Genomic DNA, 22,281 nt, shown 5'->3' with positions numbered 1-22,281 from the left:
GTCACCGACAGGCGTGGAAAAACTCACGCATGCGCACGAGGGTTCAAGCATGTCTGACGTAAAAACATATGAATGAAATCCATATAGTTTTTGAAAAAAATAAAAAGGACCGTTACTTTATTGACAGCCCTCGTATATACTTGCAGCTGTTAATATGATATGTACATAGTGGTCACAGGAGGCATTTAAATTTGAACAGTGTGGTTGGAGGGGATGGAGGAGGTACTTTTTACCCTGACTGAGGGTCAAAAGTCATAAATTCTGAATGGCTTTATATCTACTTGGAATAAAATGTTAGTAAAAATCATATATATGTTGTTGTCATTAAAAGACTAGCAATAATATTACAGTGGAAAAAGCAGCAAGGTAAATGAGCACAATGGCAAGGCATACTTCAGATTTATATTTTAATACATAAGGATTTTTTTTTATCCAGACATGTATGGGTTCGATAGACCTTTTAATTAGCATGAATACAACTTACAAGGCTTCATTTATAAAAATCCATCGAGAATTATGATGACAGGAAAAAAAAAAAAAATCAGTAAATGAACAGAATGGAATATTTTCCACAAATTTCCACACTTTACATAAAACATTTTTTTCTACCTAGACATGTATGGGTTCATTAGAAAGAGCAATGAAAGGGCTTTAAAACAAGCCTACTTTTATTAAAATCTGTTAACAAATAGCGACAATAGAGCGAGAAAAGCAGCACAGTTTGTCGTAATTTCCCCAAATTTCTGCATTTTACATAAAACTTTTTTTTTTCACCCACACATGCATAGGTGCATTGGAAAGAGCTTTCAAAGGGCTTTGAAACAAGCCTACATTTATTAAAATCCATTAAGAAATAGTGACGCTAGTGCAAAAAAAGTGGTCAGTTTATTATTGATGAGCGGCACATTTCCACCCTTAGTAATGGCGCCTTCCTGTCCTGAGTGATGCTAATAGATAGAGGCGCGCATGTCCATTCCAGTCTATATTTCCATCGGCCGGTCAGCCCTGCCAGTGAGGTGTCCCTTATTTATTTTTCAGATAGTTGGCAACCCTAATCGAGAGCCAGCAAAGGACAGTGTGATTTGATTTTAAGGAAAATTGATTAGAAGTCAAAGACACAGGCCAAGTTTAAGGAGCTAAGGAGCCATGTGATCTCAGAATGTAATCCTTTAATTGGTCCACTAGATAGCACCCTAATGTGCTATGGGTTCTGTTTGAAATCTGCATCCCTCACTGATCAGGGGCCTCATGTACAAAGACTTGCGTGGACTTTCTACTAAAAGTTAGCATACACACGCTTTGTACATGAGGCTCCAGATCAGCAGTCATTCATTCATGTGATTATGTACTGTATCGGAAATGAAACTGACCTATTATTCCATAATAATAGGTCAGGTCACTTATGGCTACATTATTTAATTTCCTAAATTTTAACCTAAAGTGAGGTGATCAAAACTAGAAAAGCAAACAAACAAATAAACAGTAAAATGAAGCTAAGCAGTGCCGAAGTTAAAACAAATGAACACCTAAATTCCATGAAATAAACTTTCAATTACTGTAACGCCACCATATTCGCTATTTAACTTAATTATTACAAAGAGATCTGAAATAATGTACTGTTAGCCCTTGCGTCCTCTAATGGACAAACTATTCGAGACGTACACTGATTCGCGGTCTTTCTCGCAACTACTTATTACTCCAGCCCAGTTGGTGGCGATAATGCACTCATTTACCTACACCCATTAAAGCTAGAAGAAGAAGAAGACGACGACGTATCGTGGTTCAGTTTCACATGCTGAAGTGATTTCTGATGTTAGCGTATAGTTTAAAGTATAATTTTTAAGCCAACTACTTCATTAAGACAATGGCGGAAAAAGCGGAATTAAAAATAAATAACACATTTGCCCAGAAATATGAGAAATACCGTCAGAAGGAAGAGTTGCAGAGACGTAAGTGTTCTAATGCTAGCTAACATTATTAGCTAAACACAACGTGAAAACGTGTAACTGCGGTGAACCATGTAATTGCACAAAATAAGAAAACACTGAACGTGCTGTGTGTTGCTTGCTTTTTAGTGAAGGACCGATATGGAGACCAAACTGATGATAGTAAATCGTCTGAATCCAGTTCTGATGAGAGCGAAGTGGTTAGCATAGTTAGTTTCTGCATTATACTCTCGGTCAGCAGGTGGCGCTGTGTCACCTATTTGCGGGTGACATTTAACCGTTTATAATTCTTATCCAGGAGCTCGACCCTGCAGTGGAGAGGGATTTCTACAGAACGCTGTCTCTCCTAAAGAAGAAAGACCCTAAAGTCTACCAAAAAGATACCAAGTTCTACTCAGAAGGTATTGTTAATCCCCACATTTATGTTAATTATTGTGACGCTAGATTAGGGTCGTTTCAAAAAATATTTGTTCTCCGCAGTGTTACAAGGTAGACCAAATCAAAATTATTTTGCTTCAAAAACTGGCCCCCACTTACCTTTAGAGTGCTGTGTGCTTCTGGAATAGGGACAATGCAGCTATGGTTTGCCATGGAGCCACGTCACTTATGGCAAAGTGGCGAATTCGTACTTCCGTGACTGGCCGCCTGATGAAAACAAGCTCGGGCTGCATTGTCTATTGAAATCATCTGGTTTTGTTTTGTCTCTAACTTTCTTCTAACAGTTGACAGCTCGCACTACCTGAAACGATGAGATTTATACACTAAGCTGACCTGAAATGAACCGTTGTACATTAAATTGACTTTACTGATGAGTGTGACCCCTTTGAAAAGTAAAAAAAAATTACATGTATTTGTACTTAGCTCGGTGATGCTTTCATCAGCCAGAAATGGCCACCAGAGGGCGCTCGGTGTAAAGTCTGCAGCAACCCATATTAGATGATGTTTTTGTTGACTTCAACCTTGCACATCACTTTGTTTTAAATGGAAGACTTTGAAATGTACACAATTCTTTGGCTAAGGTCTGTCTTCCATGAATGTGCACACCCACTTCTAGAATCACGCAACAGCTTTGTGCACTTGTGGAAGTCTTACTACTTTCTGTTGTGGATCATTTTGGTTCCAAGTGCATATGGACTGCATTTATATAGCGCTTTTCCATCTGCGTCAGAAGCTCAAAACGCTTTACAATTATGCCTCACATTCACACAGGCTGCTGCCGTGCATTCTCTGAAGTACATCTGGCTTCGAGTCGGGAAAGGCTTTCATAAAATCTTTGCACAGAGCAACATAGTAGTTCTACTTTGCCCAGCCAATGCAAAAGCAGGACCAGGCAAAGGAAATTTTATGAATAAAGGTTGGCAAACGTGTGGCACTCATGAATTTCTCCACCAAAAGTTGATCATAAGTGAAAGCATCTGCTGATGTGATGACTTACACCCTGCACCCCCTTGGCCCTTCATGTTGCACTGTTGCAGACTCCAGGTCTAAACCGTAACACTGTAGGGGTCATTAAAAATATATTTACTTGCATAGGGGTTGTGTGTGTAGAACTCAAGCTGATGCCGTCAAAGTTGTTCCCTACCTTAGTGGAACTTCTGCCACCGAAAGGAGGAAGCTATTCTCTCATAGTTCGGACAGTAGGAGCTGAGTACAAGCTGTAAGCAGGCACTCATGCACTCTCTTTCTGCATTAAATTTCAGATTTGGACATTCATGTCAGGTGTTGCTCTGGATTTGAGCTCAATGTCATTGTTCATTGTGAGGATCCAGGTTGAAGAGTGATGCCACTTTGAACAGTATACAGTCCACATCTATATTTTCCCCAAATGGAAAACAGAAAACGGACAACACACTCTTTGGATGCAAAGTCAGTAAAGCACCTGTCAAATTATGATGAGATGCACGTGATCGTCTTAACATGCGCTCTTGGTGCCACAGTCTTTGTCCTGGTGCTTAAGTTCTGTGTCCATGTGTGGAAAGTTCTACAGGTCACAGTGTTGCAACCTGCTTGATAGCACATGTAATATTCTCTTAAACTTGCTTTCAAATCCAAAAGCTGTTTATATTCAGCATGGCTTGAACGTTTCAGAAATTCTTGAATTTCAGGCAGAAGACCATTCCAGAAATTTCCCTCTGCTGAGCCACCTAACATCTGTGTGCAGCGCAGCAGATGTGTCTCCTCCAGCTGCAAACAGAATAAATGTGTCCTCAGACTCCTGGCCCAAACAGAACACTGCAATCTTGTTGACCACATTCATCACTCTTCATATTGATGGACCATTGTGCTGCTCGCCGACCTTTCAATTCCTGGACTTTTATGGGCGAGCAGAGGAGATTTAGCCGGGTTAGCATTAGAAGTTAGCATCATATTTCTTGTGAATCGTCTGAAATGCTGCTCCAAATTCCCTTTCTTCAGTAAACCCACATTTACATTGCAGATAAGACAGATGGGTTTGACATTTGAATAAATGAAAAATAATCCAGGATGAAATTATAATTTTGTTTCTTATTATCCACCATAGAAGAAGAGCTCTTCTTCTCTGGTGTTTAATGGCAGCCGGCATCCTTATTGGTGCATTGCTGCCACCTGCTGCATCAGTCTGTTATAGTAAGTCCCTTCGGCTGCTCCCTTGTTTGCACTTGGGGTCGCCACAGCAAATCCAAGGTGGATCTGCATGTTGAATTTGCACAGGTTTTATGCCGGATGCCCTTCCTGACGCAACTCCACATTACATGGAGAAATGTGGCAGGGGTGGGATTTGAACCCGGAGCCTACTGAACTGAAACCAAGCGCATTAACCACTTGGCTGCCACCCGTGCATCAGTCTGTTATAGCAGCACTAAATCCTCTAGAGTCCAGTGACAGATTTTTTTTTTTTCATGTGATCGACTGGAACTCAGCCTCCGATCAACCGGTCGATTGCGATCGACTGGTTGGGCACACCTGCTGTAAGGATTAACAGTTTTCACAGTCATGTTTGTGTCATTTATTTTATGTGCTTTATTATCATAAACTGTGATTACAGAAATTTTATGATTAACTCATGCAACAACTTTTCAGGAGCGCATTATTCACATTTGCAGCAGAATTAGCACCCCCACCCCAAGGGTTTAACGTAAAAGGAGAGTGATTTACTTCTTTTTTGGTTCTTTTTGTTATCAAATATAGTTACACTTTAAATATGTATGACTGTTTTAATGTGTAACTGTAATGGAATGCAGTTAACCAAAATCATATGTTCAGTGTTCTGTTACACCACAGACCTGATTTCAAATTGAACCTGATTTCAGATGATGTTGATCTCTTGATTTTTAGATGCATCCACTAGTGATGTTAAGCCTTCGATGTCTAAAACGGTAATAAAGCCCATGTATCTCAAGGACTACGAGCGCAAAGTCATTTTGGAAAAAGAAGGGTCAGTGAGTTTTTGATTCGCTTTTGTACTATTTGATTGCATCCTGTTTACATGTCTCATCATTTATTTATTCATAAATTATTATTTCTGACCACCAGAAAATATGATGACGATGAGGACAGTGATAGCGAAGAGGCTGCTAAGAGAAGAGAGGTAGGTAGTATTATCAAATAATTTGTTCTTTTAAAAGGTTTGCGGAAGCTATTTGGAAACAGCAGCTTGAGATGGTGTGAACTAGATGGTTGAATGACTGTTGACTGGCTTTCAAATGTCTGTTCAGCGGCACACTTCTGTTACGGTCATTATTTTATGTCTTTGGTTTTATCCCCATCTCAGAAAACAAACAGCATTTTGTATGTAAACGGAATTTATCTCAGCTGCTGCACTCGCAGTGTTGATTAAACTTGAAAAGTTATTTTAATAATAAGAATTGGTTTCCTTTTATAGAAAGCTGCCTCCCCCAGTTATATTCAGGAGCAGAAGGAGCTGAGGGAAAGGTAAGAAATGTTTAACCCACACAGCGGTATAGCTTTCACACTGTGTGACACTGAAATGAACCCCTTCTATAGTTTCCGTAAGTTTGTCCAGGACAGTGATGAAGACGACAGTGATGAAGAGGGAGTGTCCCAGCTGCTCACCAGGAGGGACAAAACACAGGAAGAGAAGGTCAGTCTGTGTATAACCTGTAACGTGTCCTAACAATCAAATCAATTTTATTTATATAGCGCCAAATCACAACAAACAGTTGCCCCAAGGCGCTTTATATTGTAAGGCAAAAGCCATACAACAACTACAGAAAAATCAAAACGACCCCCTGTGAGCAAGCACTTGGCGACCCCCCAGCAGTCTAAGTCTATAGCAGCATAACTAAGGGATGGTTCAGGGTCACCTGATCCAGCCCTAACTATAAGCTTTATCAAAAAGGAAAGTTTTAAGCCTAATCTTAAAAGTAGAGAGGGTGTCTGTCTCCCTGATCCGAATTGGGAGCTGGTTCCACAGGAGAGGAGCCTGAAAGCTGAAGGCTCTGCCTCCCATTCTACTCTTAAAAACCGTAGGAACTACAAGTAAGCCTGCAGTCTGAGAGCAAAGCGCTCTATTGGGGTGATATGGTACTATGAGGTCCCTAAGATAAGATGGGACCTGATTATTCAAAACCTTATAAGTAAGAAGAAGAATTTTAAATTCTATTCTAGAATTAACAGGAAGCCAATGAAGAGAGGCCAATATGGGTGAGATATGCTCTCTCCTTCTAGTCCCCGTCAGTACTCTAGCTGCAGCATTTTGAATTAACTGAAGGCTTTTCAGGGAACTTTTAGGACAACCTGATAATAATGAATTACAATAGTCCAGCCTAGAGGAAATAATTGCATGAATTAGTTTTTCAGCATCACTCTGAGACAAGACCTTTCTAATTTTAGAGATATTGTGCAAATGCAAAAAAGCAGTCCTACATATTTGCTTAATATGCACATTGAAGGACATATCCTGATCAAAAATGACTCCAAGATTTCTCACAGTATTATTAGAGGTCAGGGTAATGCCATCCAGAGTAAGGATCTGGTTAGACACCATGTTTCTAAGATTTGTGGGGCCAAGTATAATAACTTCAGTTTTATCTGAATTTAAAAGCAGGAAATTAGAGGTCATCCATGTCTTTGTCTGTAAGACATTCCTGCAGTTTAACTAATTGGTGTGTGTCCTCTGGCTTCATGGATAGATAAAGCTGGGTATCATCTGCGTAACAATGAAAATTTAAGCAATGCTTTCTAATAATACTGCCTAAGGGAAGCATGTATAAAGTGAATAAAATTGGTCCTAGCACAGAACCTTGTGGAACAATATACAGGAATGTGAAATTTCCACAGTTTAGTGGTGCAACGGATCATAGTTGAGCCATCTATGCAGGAAAATGCATTTCAGAGTGTTGAGAACCCTTCTAGAACACCCGTCCTCAGGGTTTACTTTTCCTTGGATTTCTCTGTTACTGAATCACATCCCTGCATCTATTAGGGCTGCAACTAATGATTGTTATCATTGATTAGTAGAGTGATTATTTTCTCAATTAATTGTTTAGGTAGGTAGCTTAGTGGTTAGCACGTGTGCCTCACAGCTAGAAGGTCGAGAGATTGATTCCCGGCCTTTCTGTCTGGAGTTTGCATATTCTTTCCCTGTCTGCGTGGGTTTCCTTTGGACACTCCGGTTTCCTCCCACAATCAAAAAAAATGCTTATTTAGGGTCTGCTCCTTTCTCTGCCCTTGACCAAGGCATGTACAACCCCTGGCAAAAATTATGGAATCACCGGCCTCGGAGGATGTTCATTCAGTTGTTTAATTTTGTAGAAAAAAAGCAGATCACAGACATGACACACAACTAAAGTAATTTCAAATGGCAACTTTCTGGCTTTAAGAAACACTATAAGAAATCAGGAAAAAAAAAATTGTGGCAGTCAGTAACGGTTACTTTTTTAGACCAAGCAGAGGGAAAAAAATATGGACTCACTCAATTCTGAGGAATAAATTATGGAATCACCCTGTAAATTTTCATCCCCAAAACTAACACGTGAATCAAATCAGATCTGCTTGTTAGTCTGCATCTAAAAAGGAGTGATCACACCTTGGAGAGCTGTTGCACCAAGTGGACTGACATGAATCATGGCTCCAACACGAGAGATGTCAATTGAAACAAAGGAGAGGATTATCAAACTCTTAAAAGAGGGTAAATCATCACGCAATGTTGCAAAAGATGTTGGTTGTTCACAGTCAGCTGTGTCTAAACTCTGGACCAAATACAAACAACATGGGAAGGTTGTTAAAGGCAAACATACTGGTAGACCAAGGAAGACATCAAAGCGTCAAGACAGAAAACTTAACGCAATATGTCTCAAAAATCGGAAATGCACAACAAAACAAATGAACGAATTGGAGGAAACTGGAGTCAACGTCTGTGACCGAACTGTAAGAAACCGCCTAAAGGAAATGGGATTTACATACAGAAAAGCTAAATGAAAGCCATCATCAATCAATCAATCAATCAATTTTTTTATATAGCGCCAAATCACAACAAACAGTTGCCCCAAGGCGCTTTATATTGTAAGGCAAGGCCATACAATAATTATGTAAAACCCCAACGGTCCAAACGACCCCCTGTGAGCAAGCACTTGGCTACAGTGGGAAGGAAAAACTCCCTTTTAACAGGAAGAAACCTCCAGCAGAACCAGGCTCAGGGAGGGGCAGTCTTCTGCTGGGACTGGTTGGGGCTGAGGGAGAGAACCAGGAAAAAGACATGCTGTGGAGGGGAGCAGAGATCGATCACTAATGATTAAATGCAGAGTGGTGCATACAGAGCAAAAAGAGAAAGAAACAGTGCATCATGGGAACCCCCCAGCAGTCTACGTCTATAGCAGCATAACTAAGGGATGGTTCAGGGTCACCTGATCCAGCCTTAACTATAAGCTTTAGCAAAAAGGAAAGTTTTAAGCCTAATCTTAAAAGTAGAGAGGGTGTCTGTCTCCCTGATCTGAATTGGGAGCTGGTTCCACAGGAGAGGAGCCTGAAAGCTGAAGGCTCTGCCTCCCATTCTACTCTTACAAACCCTAGGAACTACAAGTAAGCCTGCAGTCTGAGAGCGAAGCGCTCTATTGGGGTGATATGGTACTACGAGGTCCCTAAGATAAGATGGGACCTGATTATTCATAACCTTATAAGTAATAAGAAGAATTTTAAATTCTATTCTAGAATTAACAGGAAGCCAATGAAGAGAGGCCAATATGGGTGAGATATGCTCTCTCCTTCTAGTCCCCGTCAGTACTCTAGCTGCAGCATTTTGAATTAACTGAAGGCTTTTTAGGGAACTTTTAGGACAACCTGATAATAATGAATTACAATAGTCCAGCCTAGAGGAAACAAATGCATGAATTAGTTTTTCAGCATCACTCTGAGACAAGACCTTTCTGATTTTAGAGATATTGCGCAAATGCAAAAAAGCAGTCCTACATATTTGTTTAATATGCGCTTTGAATGACATATCCTGATCAAAAATGACTCCAAGATTTCTCACAGTATTATTAGAGGTCAGGGTAATGCCATCCAGAGTAAGGATCTGGTTAGACACCATGTTTCTAAGATTTGTGGGGCCAAGTACAATAACTTCAGTTTTATCTGAGTTTAAAAGCAGGAAATTAGAGGTCATCCATGTCTTTATGTCTGTAAGACAATCCTGCAGTTTAGCTAATTGGTGTGTGTCCTCTGGCTTTATGGATAGATAAAGCTGGGTATCATCTGCATAACAATGAAAATTTAAGCAATACCGTCTAATAATACTGCCTAAGGGAAGCATGTATAAAGTGAATAAAATTGGTCCTAGCACAGAACCTTGTGGAACTCCATAATTAACTTTAGTCTGTGAAGAAGATTCCCCATTTACATGAACAAATTGTAATCTATTAGACAAATATGATTCATTAACGTGATCATTAACACCTAAACAGAAAAAAACAAGGTTACAATGGGCTAAGGAAAAGCAATCGTGGACTGTGGATGACTGGATGAAAGTCATATTCAGTGATGAATCTCGAATCTGCATTGGGCAAGGTGATGATGCTGGAACTTTTGTTTGGTGCCGTTCCAATGAGATTTATAAAGATGACTGCCTGAAGAGAACATGTAAATTTCCACAATCATTGATGATATGGGGCTGCATGTCAGGTAAAGGCACTGGGGAGATGGCTGTCATTACATCATCAATAAATGCACAAGTTTACGTTGATATTTTGGACACTTTTCTTATCCCATCATTTGAAAGGATGTTTGGGGATGATGAAATCATTTTTCAAGATGATAATGCATCTTGCCATAGAGCAAAAACAGTGAAAACATTCCTTGCAAAAAGACACATAGGGTCAATGTCATGGCCTGCAAATAGTCCGGATCTTAATCCAATTGAAAATCTTTGGAAGTTGAAGAAAATGGTCCATGACAAGGCTCCAACCTGCAAAGCTGATCTGGCAACAGCAATAAGAGAAAGTTGGAGCCAGATTGATGAAGAGTACTGTTTGTCACTCATTAAGTCCATGCCTCAGAGACTGTAAGCTGTTATAAAAGCCAGAGGTGGTGCAACAAAATACTAGTTATGTGTTGGAGCGTTCTTTTGTTTTTCATGATTCCATAATTTTTTCCTCAGAATTGAGTGATTCCATATTTTTTTCCCTCTGCTTGGTCTAAAAAAGTAACCGTTACTGACTGCCACAATTTTTTTTCCTGATTTCTTATAGTGTTTCTTAAAGCCAGAAAGTTGCCATTTGAAATGACTTTAGTTTTGTATCATGTCTGTGATCTGCTTTTTTTCTACAAAATTAAACAACTGAAAGAACATCCTCCGAGGCCGGTGATTCCATAATTTTTGCCAGGGGTTGTATGCATATATATATACAGTAAGGAAAATAAGTATTTGAACACCCTGCGATTTTACAAGTTCTCCCACTTAGAAATCATGGAGGGGTCTGAAATTGTCATCTTAGGTGCATGTCCACTGTGAGAGACACATAATCTAAAAAAAAAAAAAATCCGGAAATCACAATGTATGATTTTTTTTTTTTATTTTTTTTTTTTTTTTTTAGAATTTATCTATATGTTACTGCTGCAAATAAGTATTTGAACACCTGTGAAAATCAATGTTAGTATTTGGTACAGTAGCCTTTGTTTGCAATTACAGAGGTCAAATGTTTCCTGTAGTTTTTCACCAGGTTTGCACACACTGCAGCAGGGATTTTGGTCCACTCCTCCATACAAATCTTCTCCAAATCTTTCAGGTTTGGAGTTTGAGCTCCCTCCAAAGATTTTCTATTGAGTTCAGGTCTGGAGAGTGGTCAGGCCACTCCAGGACCTTGAAATGCTTCTTACGGAGCCCCTCCTTAGTTGCCCTGGCTGTGTGTTTGGGGTCATTGTCATGCTGGAAGACCCAGCCATGACCCATCTTCAATGCTCTTACTGAGGGAAGGAGGTTGTTTGCCAAAATCTCACAATACATGACCCTATCCATCCTCCCTTCAATACGGTGCAGTCGTCCTGTCCCCTTTGCAGAAGAGCACCCGCAGAGTATGATGTTTCCACCCCCATGCTTCACGGTTGGGATGGTTTTCTTGGGGTTGTTCTCATCCTCTAAACATGGTAAGTGGAGTTGATTCCAAAAAGCTCTATTCTGGTCTCATCTGACCACATGACCTTTTCCCATGCCTCCTCTGGATCATCCAGATGGTCACTGGTGAACTTCAAACAAGCCTGGACATGTGCTGGCTTGAGCAGGGGGACCTTGCTGCCCTCCAGGATTTTAAACCATGACAGCATCATGTGTTACTAATGTAATCTTTGACTGTGGTCCCAGCTCTCTCCAGGTCATTGACCAGGTCCTCCTGTGTAGTTCTGAGCTTTCTCAGAATCATCCTTACCCCACAAAGTGAGAGCTTGCATGGAATCCCAGACCGAGAGAGACTGACAGTCATCTTGTGTTTCTTCCACTTTTTAATAAATAATCATAACAGTTGTTGTCTTCTACCAAGCTGTTTGCCTGTTGTCCTGTAGTCCATCCCAGACTTGTGCAGGTCTACAGTTTTGTCCCTGGTGTCCTTCGACAGCTCTTTGGTCTTGGCTATGGTGGACAGGTTGGAGTGTGATTGATTGAGTGTGTGAACAGGTGTCTTTTATACAGGTAACAAGTTCAAACAGGTGTAATTAATACAGGTAAAGAGTGCAGAATAAGAGGGCTTCTTAAAGCAAAATTAACAGGTCTGTGAGAGCCAGAATTCTTGCTGATTGGTAGGTGTTCAGATACTTATTTGCAGCAGTAACATACAAATAAATTATTTAAAAAAAATCAGACATTGTGATTTCCTTATTTATTTATTTATTTTTAGATTATGTCTCTCACAGTGGACATGCACCTAAGATGAAAATTTCAGACCCCTCCTTGATTTCTAAGTGGGAGAACTTGCAAAATCACAGGGTGTTCAAATACTTATTTTCCTCACTGTATAGGTAATGACAAAGTTTCTATTCTATTGTAGTTGTTGGGTTCACTATGTCAAAAAATGATGAAAAATGTTCATGTTGTTTTCCAGAACTCAAGCTGATGCCGTCAAATGTTTTCTTTTGTTGACAACCAGAGGTTGGTAATTCTGGTTTCAGTGCATAAAAATTCTACCACGTATTTGTTCAACTGTTGTATGTGCACACATAGAAACATTAAATGGTAGCAGTTTACTCATTGAAGCCGGGGGTTACCCACCTCTCCCCACAACCCAGAGATATTCAGTTTACTGCCAGAGGACAATAAAGTAACAAGTAAAATAAACTAGAAAGTATTCACATTTAAGAAGCTGAAATCAGACTTTGGATATTTAAAAGAAAGTCAGTATAATTAATTGGCTATCAGAATAGTTGTGAATTAATATAATAGTCAATAATTTATTCAGCATTGCAGTGCGATAATATACTACACAGTTTAGAGACGGACTGTTGCAAAGGCAGTAGTTTGAGATCAGGTTAGTTACGGAAACACATCTTTATAAACATGTCCACACTGGCTTGTTTCTGTAGGACAAAGAGGAGGCAGACTTTGTGGAATGGCTGAAAGGCCAGGCCGAGCTTGAGGGTTCAGAGGAGTTGAAGGACATGGTGAGTGTTTCAATTTTAATCTTGATTGAAAACGGGGCTTATTTCTTAACTAGGTGATTAATAAGGATATTGTACTGAGACAGAAGTACCTGAGAGACTACTGGAATGACCCAGAGCTGGATGAGAAGGAGCGTTTTCTGAGGGATTATGTCCTAAAGCAGGGCTACCGAGACGACGATGACGAGGGTGAAAGGTTTGTGTGTACATATGGTTACTTTACTCTTTTGCTGTGAATTGAAGGAGATGCAAACCATTTTCTCTGCAGCATGTTTGTACAATAAATGTTTCCTGATGAAGGATACCTACCTATGAGGAGGTGCTCCAGGATGAAGTTGAGGATTCTGAGGAAGAAGGGGAGATGTTCTTAGCGCGTCAGGCAGATTTTGAGAGAAGCTACAACTTTCGCTTCGAAGAACCAGATGCTCAGCAGATCAAGACCTATCCCCGCAGCATCGCCACCTCTGTGCGATCGAAAGATGACAGCAGAAAACGTAAAAGGGAGGAAGTGAAACAGCGGAAGGCGAAGGTCTGTAATGGCATTTAATGGGGGAAAAGCTAACTATCTTCAATCATGAACCTTGATTTCTAATTTTTTTGTATTATAAGTCACATTGTTTAATGAAACTTTCTGTGTTAGATAATGTAAACCTAACTTTTTTTCTGCTCACTTTGTATCAATTACTTCAGGAGAAGGAACAGAAGCACGAACAGCTGAAACAGCTCAAGAACTTGAAGCGAAATGAGATCATGGAGAAACTAAAGAGGCTTCAGGAGCTGACGGGAAATGAGCAGCTTGCCTTCAGTCAGGAAGACATCGAGAGAGACTTTGATCCACAACAACATGACCAGCTTATGCAGGTGTGTGTGTGTGTGTGTGTGTGTGTGTGTGTGTGTGTGTGTGTGTGTGTGTGTGTGTGTGTGTGTGTGTGTGTGTGTGTGTGTGTGTGTGTGTGTGTGAGAATACACATGATCAAGCAAAGATGTGGGTACTTAAGAAACATGTTAAAAAGAAAACGAGTGCTTTTGAATTGAATATAAACATTTCAGTTGCGTTTCCCCCACCCTAGAAAGTCTTCGGTGATGAATATTATGGTGAAGAGGAGGAGGAAAAGCCTCAGTTCGATGACGATGATGATCTTGAGGGTAAGCTTTAGTTATCTTCAGATTAGGTGTTAAAGTAGAGTTGTTTAGAATGTAAACTTAACTATACAGTAAAACTCACCTAAACCGTCATTGTATAAACTGGATATTTGCACTCACCGTACAAAAGCAAAAGTTCCAGTACTTTTGAGTGGTTTTCCATGTAATGAACACCATATATAACGGATTTTCGCTTACATTGGCCAAAACGTCCTGCCCTATTGTAGTCTATTTCCAAAAAAATTTAAAACACAAATATACCGGACAGAGGAGTCTGGACGTACCCAGAATTTTCAAGGTCAGATTCCTGTTAGAAGTGACTTTTCACAAGCTGAATTATATGTCAGGAGCATGTATTTAGTTCATGCACTTGAATCTTTTTTTTTTTTTTTTTTTTTTTTTTTTCTGGAGTTGTCAGGTTTTTCTTTTTTCACTTTTTTCAACTTTTTCAGTTTCTGAATTCTTTTTCAGATAATTTTCACAGAACATTGATTGTCTCAGCTATGCACAATTTGTCATTGCTTTTAGGAACTTGGTTTCCAACTGATAACTGTAAGATAAACAAACGGGCATAGAATTGGAACCTCCATCCAATTTTGGTGGTGTAGGTAAATCATAACAGAAAAATGAGAGTGGCTGAGGTACTTTTGATTGAGACATAATGCCAGATTGAAGCGACTTTGACTTTTGACACCTGTACAAACTGAAGTTGACCTTTGTCACCATTTTTGCTATTTTTACCACATTATTCATATATAGTCCAAACTGTACCTTTTTGGAATATTGATGATCACACAAAAAAGGTGGTATAGTTTTTAATATGACTGGAGCATTTTTAAATTGTGAACGCTGTGTAATTCTTCAATTGACCCCTACCTGGGCTGCCTGTTGAAACTTCAAGTGGACACCCTGCCTTTTCAAAAGAGTAATGTCTAAGGTGTATTTGTGCCAAATTTGGTGCTTGCATTACCATTTGAAAGTTTGTTTTTTTTTTTTGTTTTTTTTTTTCTGCTGTACTGATGACCTTGAAATTTGAATCAGTTCTTGCCTGTCAGGATATGAATCCTGACAGACATCCTGTAAAAATTTAATTAACGATATATGAAAAATTGTGGGTTCCAGGCTGTTAAACAAACAATTGCGAAAACATTGGCAGACGTAAAAATTTTAACCCCCTATCTGTTGAGGAGGACCAGAAAGCCTCAGCTTTAGAATTGAGTTTAAGAGCCTTTTTATTGGTTTATAAGTCTCTTCAAGAGTTTGGTCCTATCTCTAGATTCACTTTTGGCCTTCTGGTGATGGTCAAAGCTAAAACTCATGGTGAGACAGCTTTTTATTATTATAGTCCACCCACAGCCTACCTGGGAGCGGTGGAGTGTGTTGGTATTTTTAAATGCAAACTCAAAACCTATCTCTGTTGCTTTGCTTTTAACTGAATTTTCTCAATTTATTGTTTTAATAATGGGTTTTAGTCTGTCTTTTGGCTGTTGGGTGGGGTTTATTGTAGTATTATAAAAGCACTTTGAATGAAAAGTGGTAAGTATATAAAGCCTGGTTGATAAATTTAATTATAATCACTATGATACTGTTATAAAAATGTGACTCTTGGATGTGCTGCAGAACACTGGAACTGGGACACTTGGATGGGAGGAGAGGAAGGGGAGTATGAAGCTTCTGAACCTCACTGTGAAGATGATGGCTTCATTGTGAGTTGACTTTTTTTTTTTTTAATGGGAAGAAATCTTCCTGATATTCCGATATCACCGTGCAGCTGTATGGTTCAGTGATTGTTTTTGTTGTCACGGCAAAGAAGCTGCCCAACATGTGTTGTTCAATTGAAATAGATGGATGCAGACTACGACCCCAACCAGCAGGCCACCTCCAAGAAGAAGAAGAAAAAAGACAGGAAGATGATGAGGAAAGAAGATATGCCACAAATGGGGAAAAAGAGAAAAAAATCTTACTTTGCAGAAGTCCTCACCAAAAACAAGCCTGTGTTTGATCCTCGTACGTGTCAGTGAACTTCTTTTTAATCTTTTTGATTTGTCAGAATGAATTTCCATAAAGTTTTGTTTCGGAACCAGATTTTAGGTAAAAAAGAAAAAACAAAACAAAACATGGTTTTATATTAGTGAGGTTTTCAGTGAATTTGTGTTTGTTTTAGAGGAGAAAAGTTTTGAGCAGTACCTGGATGAGTACTATAAACTGGACTATGAGGATGTCATTGACGACCTCCCCTGTAGATTCCGCTACAGGCAAGTCCTGCCCAATGACTTCGGGCTGTCCACCAATGAGGTAAGAATTTCAGCACTTCCACTCTAATAGTAGTCATCCAGTAAATGGTTAGAAAAACATACATGGCTGTAGAATGACTCATATGGGTTAAAATGAGCGCAATGCTCGAGTCCTGCAGTGATGAGCCTCAAAGTGACTGATCTGGTAGTGCTGCCCTCCGGGGACTGCTCTGATCAGGGAATGATCGCACTTTAATCTTCTCTCTGAGCAGAATACACATCAGCAAATATGTCTGGATGTTTTGGCTGTTCTGTAAATGCATGCAAGGGTGATGATGAGCTTAAATGGTAACTTGCATAGTACACTTACTTATGGCCCAGTTACACGGCACACGACGATTCCTGAATGAAGGGGGGGAAGTAAAAAAAAAAAAAGTCACAATTCGTTGAGAAAAGGTGAACGAAAGAGGTTTATCACCGAACAGTCTGTGAAGCAAGAGCACAAAAGGGACGAAAGCGGAACTAAACAAAACCGAAGCTAACAATCTCAACGCTTTAAACAAAACACGCCTGGAGCCACTGCTGGAGCAGTGTGTGTCTGCATCTCTGAGTTCCAGGAATCTGCGCTGGGACAGAGCTCAATGGCGTCTGAGTGCTGGGGAAACTGCAAACAAGCTGTGAAGATCTGTGTGCATGTCGGTGGACCCACCTGCTTTGGTTTCTCGTCCAGAACAAAAGAGGGATCATCTACTTTATCATCAGAATCCACACTGTGATGACACGCTGCGCGCTCCATTTTGCTCCAATTTATTAAAAAAAAAAAAAAAATCTGGTGTGCCATGGTCACTGCTGTATCACTGTATTATGTTCTAAGCCATATATATTGATTTATAACAGAAAACTGTCAAAAGGGGGAATAAATGTGTAAAGATGATTGAATATATCAGAGCAGTGGATTGATCAGTCGATGTGAATGCCACGTATTGACTCCCCATGTGCTGTTATTTCAAGCAGCTGCAGCTGATCTACAATGTGAATTCTGTCTTCCAGAACAGCTCTTTATATAATCATTTGGATTATCTACCTGTTGCCATGTGTACATAAGGGCTGGATTGTCATTCCTACACTCATATTGTTAAATTTAATAAAAAATATTAAATGCACGCAGCAGCTGCTGCTGACGCTGCGTTCAAGTATTGTCGGAAATTACACAAGTTTTTTGTTTTAAATTCAGCAGTTGCTTGTGGCAAAATAATTGTATCCACACAAAAGATTAATTCTGGCCTATATAAGGTGCCTGAGCCCAGTGAAGCTGACCCCCCCCAGATAAAAAATCCAAGCAAACAGGCTGAGTTTGCCCTGTAATTTCCGACTGTACATGAACACAGGAGCAGCTTCAGCGCTCACAAACCGGCTTCTGCACTGTGTGAAAACGTTCAGCTGGTCCAATGAAGTTGAACTAAACAATGTTACAAAAACTAAACAAATGATTAAAAAAAGTCAAGAACAACAGCAAAATGAAACACGGATGAATTGAGGTTTTCGTTGCCCTTCGTTCAAATTTTTCAACAGTTTAAAAATCCTGATGAAGTGCCAGCTGTAGGAACGAAGCTGAACGAAGGTTAAACGATGTCAACGAAAGTCCAGATTTCTTGTTTTGTTAGGGCTTCGTTGCCCTTCGTTAAGTGCCGTGTGACTGGGCCATTACATTACTTGATATTTATAAATTAACAGAGAATGATCATGTTTTTAAATACACAAATCATTCTACAAACACAAACTCTAACTACTGTATGTGGCAGGAAAGTTTTATCAGCCCATAGTTCTCAACTCTGGTCCTCACGTACCACCTAACTTGCACATTTTCCACCATCTTCCTGCTCTGGCATGAGCCGATTCGCTCATTCAGGTGCACTCAGCCAATCATAACAGACACCTGAAGGAGCTTATGATGTTTGTTTTTAGCTTCTCAGATTGCCTTAGAATGCAGGAAAAGGCCATAGATTTTTAAAATCTTCTTAAGGGGAGACGCATACCCCCAGACCCCGAGTAGGGGTGTTCCTTTGGCAAAGCCATCCAAATCACAACTGTTGCACCCTCAGTCCTCTGATTGGCCTCTGTACTTAATTTGAAGGAAATGAAAAATGGACATCGAAGACTGAAATTGGTCCATTATTGCTAGATCTTGCTCTTGTGGAGCACCTTAAGGCAGTGGTTCCCTGGGGGGGCGCGGTGTCATTGCAGGGGGGGCGCGACAAGGCTAAATATAAACAATATACTTTGTGTTGGACAGCTAGCAAACCATGGCAAATGTCAGCGGACCTCCAGGGAAACGTAAGGGCAATAATGACACCGCAACAGACAATACTAAAGCAAAGTCAAGAAAATATGACGATTCATATCTTGCCCTCAGCTTCACATGTACAACGGTGGGTAATGAAGAGAGACCACAGTGTGTGCTGTGCCTCAAAGTGCTAGCTTCGGACAGCATGAAGCCAAACAAGCTAAAGCGTCACTTAGAGATCTTACATCCTGCACACACACAGAAGCCTGTGGAGTTCTTCAGGAAAAAACTTCTCAGCTGTCGTGCACAACAGAATACGTTTACAAACGCAGCTGTTTCTACATCAAATGCGCAACTTGCCTCTTATAAAGTAGCCTACAGAGTTGCAAAATGTAAAAAACCACACACCATCGCTGAGGAATTAATACTGCCTGCAGCTATTGATATGTTTTCCATGATGATTGATGAGACAACTGCCAATAAACTAAAGACTATACCTCTATCAAACAATACCATTGCAAGGCGCATCTATGACATGTCAAAAGATATGGAGGAGCAGCTCAGTGACAAGTTACGAGACAACCGTTTTGCTCTGCAGGTGGATGAAGCCACGGACAGCAACAAGGACTGTTTATTAATAACATATGTCAGATTCATCGATAGTGAGGATTTGAGGGAAGATTTGTTTTTCTGTAAACCTGTAAAAAACAGGGCCACTGCAGATGAGTTGTTTAACATCATTGACACTTACTTGAAAGATGCTGATTTAAAATGGGAGGACTGTGTGGGAATCTGCACAGACGGCGCTCAAGCAATGGCTGGGAGACGGGGAGGGCTGCAGGCGCTCATCAAGCGCATCTCCCCAGACTTGCAGTGGACGCACTGCATGATACACCGAGAGGCGCTCGCTTCCAAACAGCTGAGTCCTGAGCTGAATGATATTATGACCGACGTTATTGCTACGGTAAACTTCATCAAAACACGACCTGCCAAAGCCCGGATTTTCTCTGACTTGTGTGAGGAGATGGGCTCCGACCACACAGCTGTACTGTTCCACAGCGAGTCCCGGTGGCTGTCACGGGGGAAGGTTTTGTCCAGGGTGTTTGAATTGCGGGATGAGATCAAAATCTTCCTGGAGGAGGAAGGTAATGAGCTTGCCCACAAGTTTAAAGATAACTTCCTCATGAAGCTTGCATAACTGACATGTTTCAAAAACTTAATGAACTTAATCTGCAGATGCAGGGCACTAAGACACACCTCCCACAGCTGGCAGATAAAATCACATCATTCACAAGAAAATTAGGGATGTGGGAGCAGTGAGTTACGGGGGGGAATATAGACTCATTTGAAAGCTTTTAGTCATTCACTGATTCAAACAAGCTGCAGAACACAGTGATCCCATGCATGAAAAATCACATCTCTGCCCTTAAAACACATTTCCAAAAGTATTTTCCAGTGCAAGATTCATCAAAATATGACTGGATCAGAGACCCCTTCAGTGCAACTCCAGCTGATGACTTTAGCACAGCAGAGAAAGAGCAGTTCATTGATGTCACCTCAGATTCAAGGATGCGACTGGAGTTCAAGTCCAAGACATTGTCTGCATTTTGGAGTGGAGGAGTACCACCCACTGCTGGGCAGGAGAGCCTTGACCACACTCCTCCCTTTTGCCACATCCTACTTGTGTGAGATAGGTTTTTCTGCTGTTGCCTCCATCAAGGCAAAGTACAGATCAAAACTGGACATTGAAAATGAACTGAGAGTGGCTGTCTCACAGCTGCACCCAAGACGGGGGAAGATCTGTGACACAAAACAAGCCCACTGTAGCCACTGACTTATTGCAGGGCTGGAAGAAAACATATTCAAGATGTTCACTGTTTTAGTCACAGGGAAATGTTCATCCTCAGACATTCAGAATTTTAAAAAACAGTTATAAGCTGTGGTTATTATTTCTACAAAAGTTCAAAGTTTCATTGAGGTTTATTCTATATAAACAATAGCAGTTTGTGACTGTTTGTGTCATACATTTACATGTTGATGTGTATGGTCAGGGGTAGGGGGGCCTGAGACAATTTTGATTGGCCAAAGGGGGGCCTGGCAGAAAATGTTTGGGAACCACTGCCTTAAGGTGACCTGCATTGGGATCTGGCACTGTACAAATAAACTGACTTGTTGAATTAATAGATACTCCCAGTTTTTGTATTGATAGTACAACACCACCTACTAAATTGATGCTTCTATACAAATATTTATCTCCGGTGGCCTCATTTTTATTAATGTTCTAGAATGTAACAAATTGTTGCAGAGTTTATGATTTGAATAACGACTCTGTCTTTTCTCGTCTCAGATTTTAAGTTCTACTGACAAGGAACTGAACCAGTGGTGCTCTTTGAGAAAGACGTGTATGTTCAGGTTAGAATATTTATTTATTTGTTAGTGTTGTGATGTAGTTTGATTACTTGTCAATCATTGGCTCACTTCTTTATTTCTTCAGATCTGACCGGGAAGAGATGAGTGATCTGAAGAACTATAAAATCAAGGCACAGAATAAAAAGAAGAAACAGGAAATTCTGAGATCTGTGTATTCAGAGTGAGTTTTGACAAAATGCACAGATGTACAGCTTTTATATAATTGTTATTATTATCATTAATATTATACTCTTAATCTACAGAGAGGATAACGAGGTGGCAGAGGCAAAGACAAAGGTGGGGAAGAAACGAAGAGAGCGCATGAAGAATGCTGAGAACCAAAACAAGATAGAAGAGGAAGGTGATCTGTCCTCGGTGCTGGATTCAGAAGAGACACTAACCCGGACCATCGGAGAAGCAGTGAGCAGCGAGGAGGAGGAGGAAGCATTTCTGATACCCAAGAAAAAGAAGTGCCAAGAGGAGACGCAGACGGTTGTCTGTGCTGAGGAAGCACAAGATAAATCTGAAAATGTCAGAAAAGTGGCTCAAAATCCAAAGGGGCCCAAGAAGAAACCCAGACATTCAGGTGGACGCCTCCTATCACGAAGTTTTGGTGTGAAAATAGGAGGCAGAGAATTCAGTAAACAGAGACTGGAGGCATATGGTTTGAACCCCAAGAGACTATACTTCAGACAACTGGGCAGACAGAAACGAAAAGCCCAGGAGAAGAAAGAAAAGCAAAAAAACAGGCAGTGACTTCTGTTCGGATCTGAAATACAGTATATTTTTTATTCTAAATATTAGTGAAAAAATTTAATATTTTACATATTCTGACTGAAGAAATTGTCAGATGTGACATAGCAAAAAAAATGGTGCTTTTGTGTAATGTGTGTAATTTTACACTTGTAAATGAGTCATTCCAGCATTTTGCAAGAGAATTTTTAACAAAATAACAGCCATTTGCAGCTATGTGAAGCTCACATGGTTTCTTTATTTTTGCAACAGATTACAATAAAAATTGCTTCAAAGTGCTAGTTGATGCTTCCTGACCTCTCCTCATTGGTCAATCATTTTAATATGTAACAGTAATCAAATGTGGGGTTTGGGGCCGTTTTGCAGGAGATGTGTACAAAGTAAAAGTACATGTGCAGCTAAACGAGTCTGGCAGTTGCTGGTACAGCGCTTG

At 40.2% G+C, this 22,281-nt stretch overlaps 1 protein-coding gene and 1 non-coding gene across 5 annotated transcripts; both read left to right on the top strand.

Moving 5' to 3' along the window:
- The first annotated feature begins 1,753 nt into the window (after positions 1-1,753).
- On the top strand, positions 1,754-22,129 carry kri1 (KRI1 homolog). Of its 4 annotated transcripts, none has more exons than XM_034190686.1 (18): positions 1,754-1,949; positions 2,076-2,146; positions 2,245-2,347; positions 5,262-5,361; positions 5,460-5,514; positions 5,809-5,858; positions 5,931-6,027; positions 12,951-13,028; positions 13,112-13,221; positions 13,326-13,554; positions 13,716-13,886; positions 14,096-14,171; positions 15,786-15,874; positions 16,013-16,175; positions 16,333-16,463; positions 21,034-21,098; positions 21,181-21,276; positions 21,359-22,129. In XM_034190686.1, exons 1-18 carry the CDS (start codon positions 1,865-1,867, stop codon positions 21,849-21,851), a joined length of 2,262 nt encoding a protein of 753 aa, XP_034046577.1. In that variant the 5' UTR covers positions 1,754-1,864; the 3' UTR covers positions 21,852-22,129. The 4 variants fall into 4 exon arrangements, with proteins under 4 accessions (XP_034046577.1, XP_034046574.1, XP_034046573.1 ...); XM_034190683.1 differs by having other exon boundaries at positions 5,259-5,361; positions 15,789-15,874; XM_034190682.1 differs by having other exon boundaries at positions 5,259-5,361.
- On the top strand, positions 16,576-16,674 carry LOC117528835. Its single transcript, XR_004565892.1, has one exon. It is a non-coding gene; the product is annotated as a Z30 small nucleolar RNA (small nucleolar RNA).
- Positions 22,130-22,281: the final 152 nt, after the last annotated feature.

The sequence above is a fragment of the Thalassophryne amazonica genome, chromosome 16 (assembly GCF_902500255.1).
Source record: "Thalassophryne amazonica chromosome 16, fThaAma1.1, whole genome shotgun sequence".
In the NCBI taxonomy this organism is placed as follows: Eukaryota; Metazoa; Chordata; class Actinopteri; order Batrachoidiformes; family Batrachoididae; genus Thalassophryne; species Thalassophryne amazonica.
The sequence above is the reverse complement of the archived record's forward strand: the minus strand, read 5'-3'. Positions and strand labels throughout refer to the sequence as shown.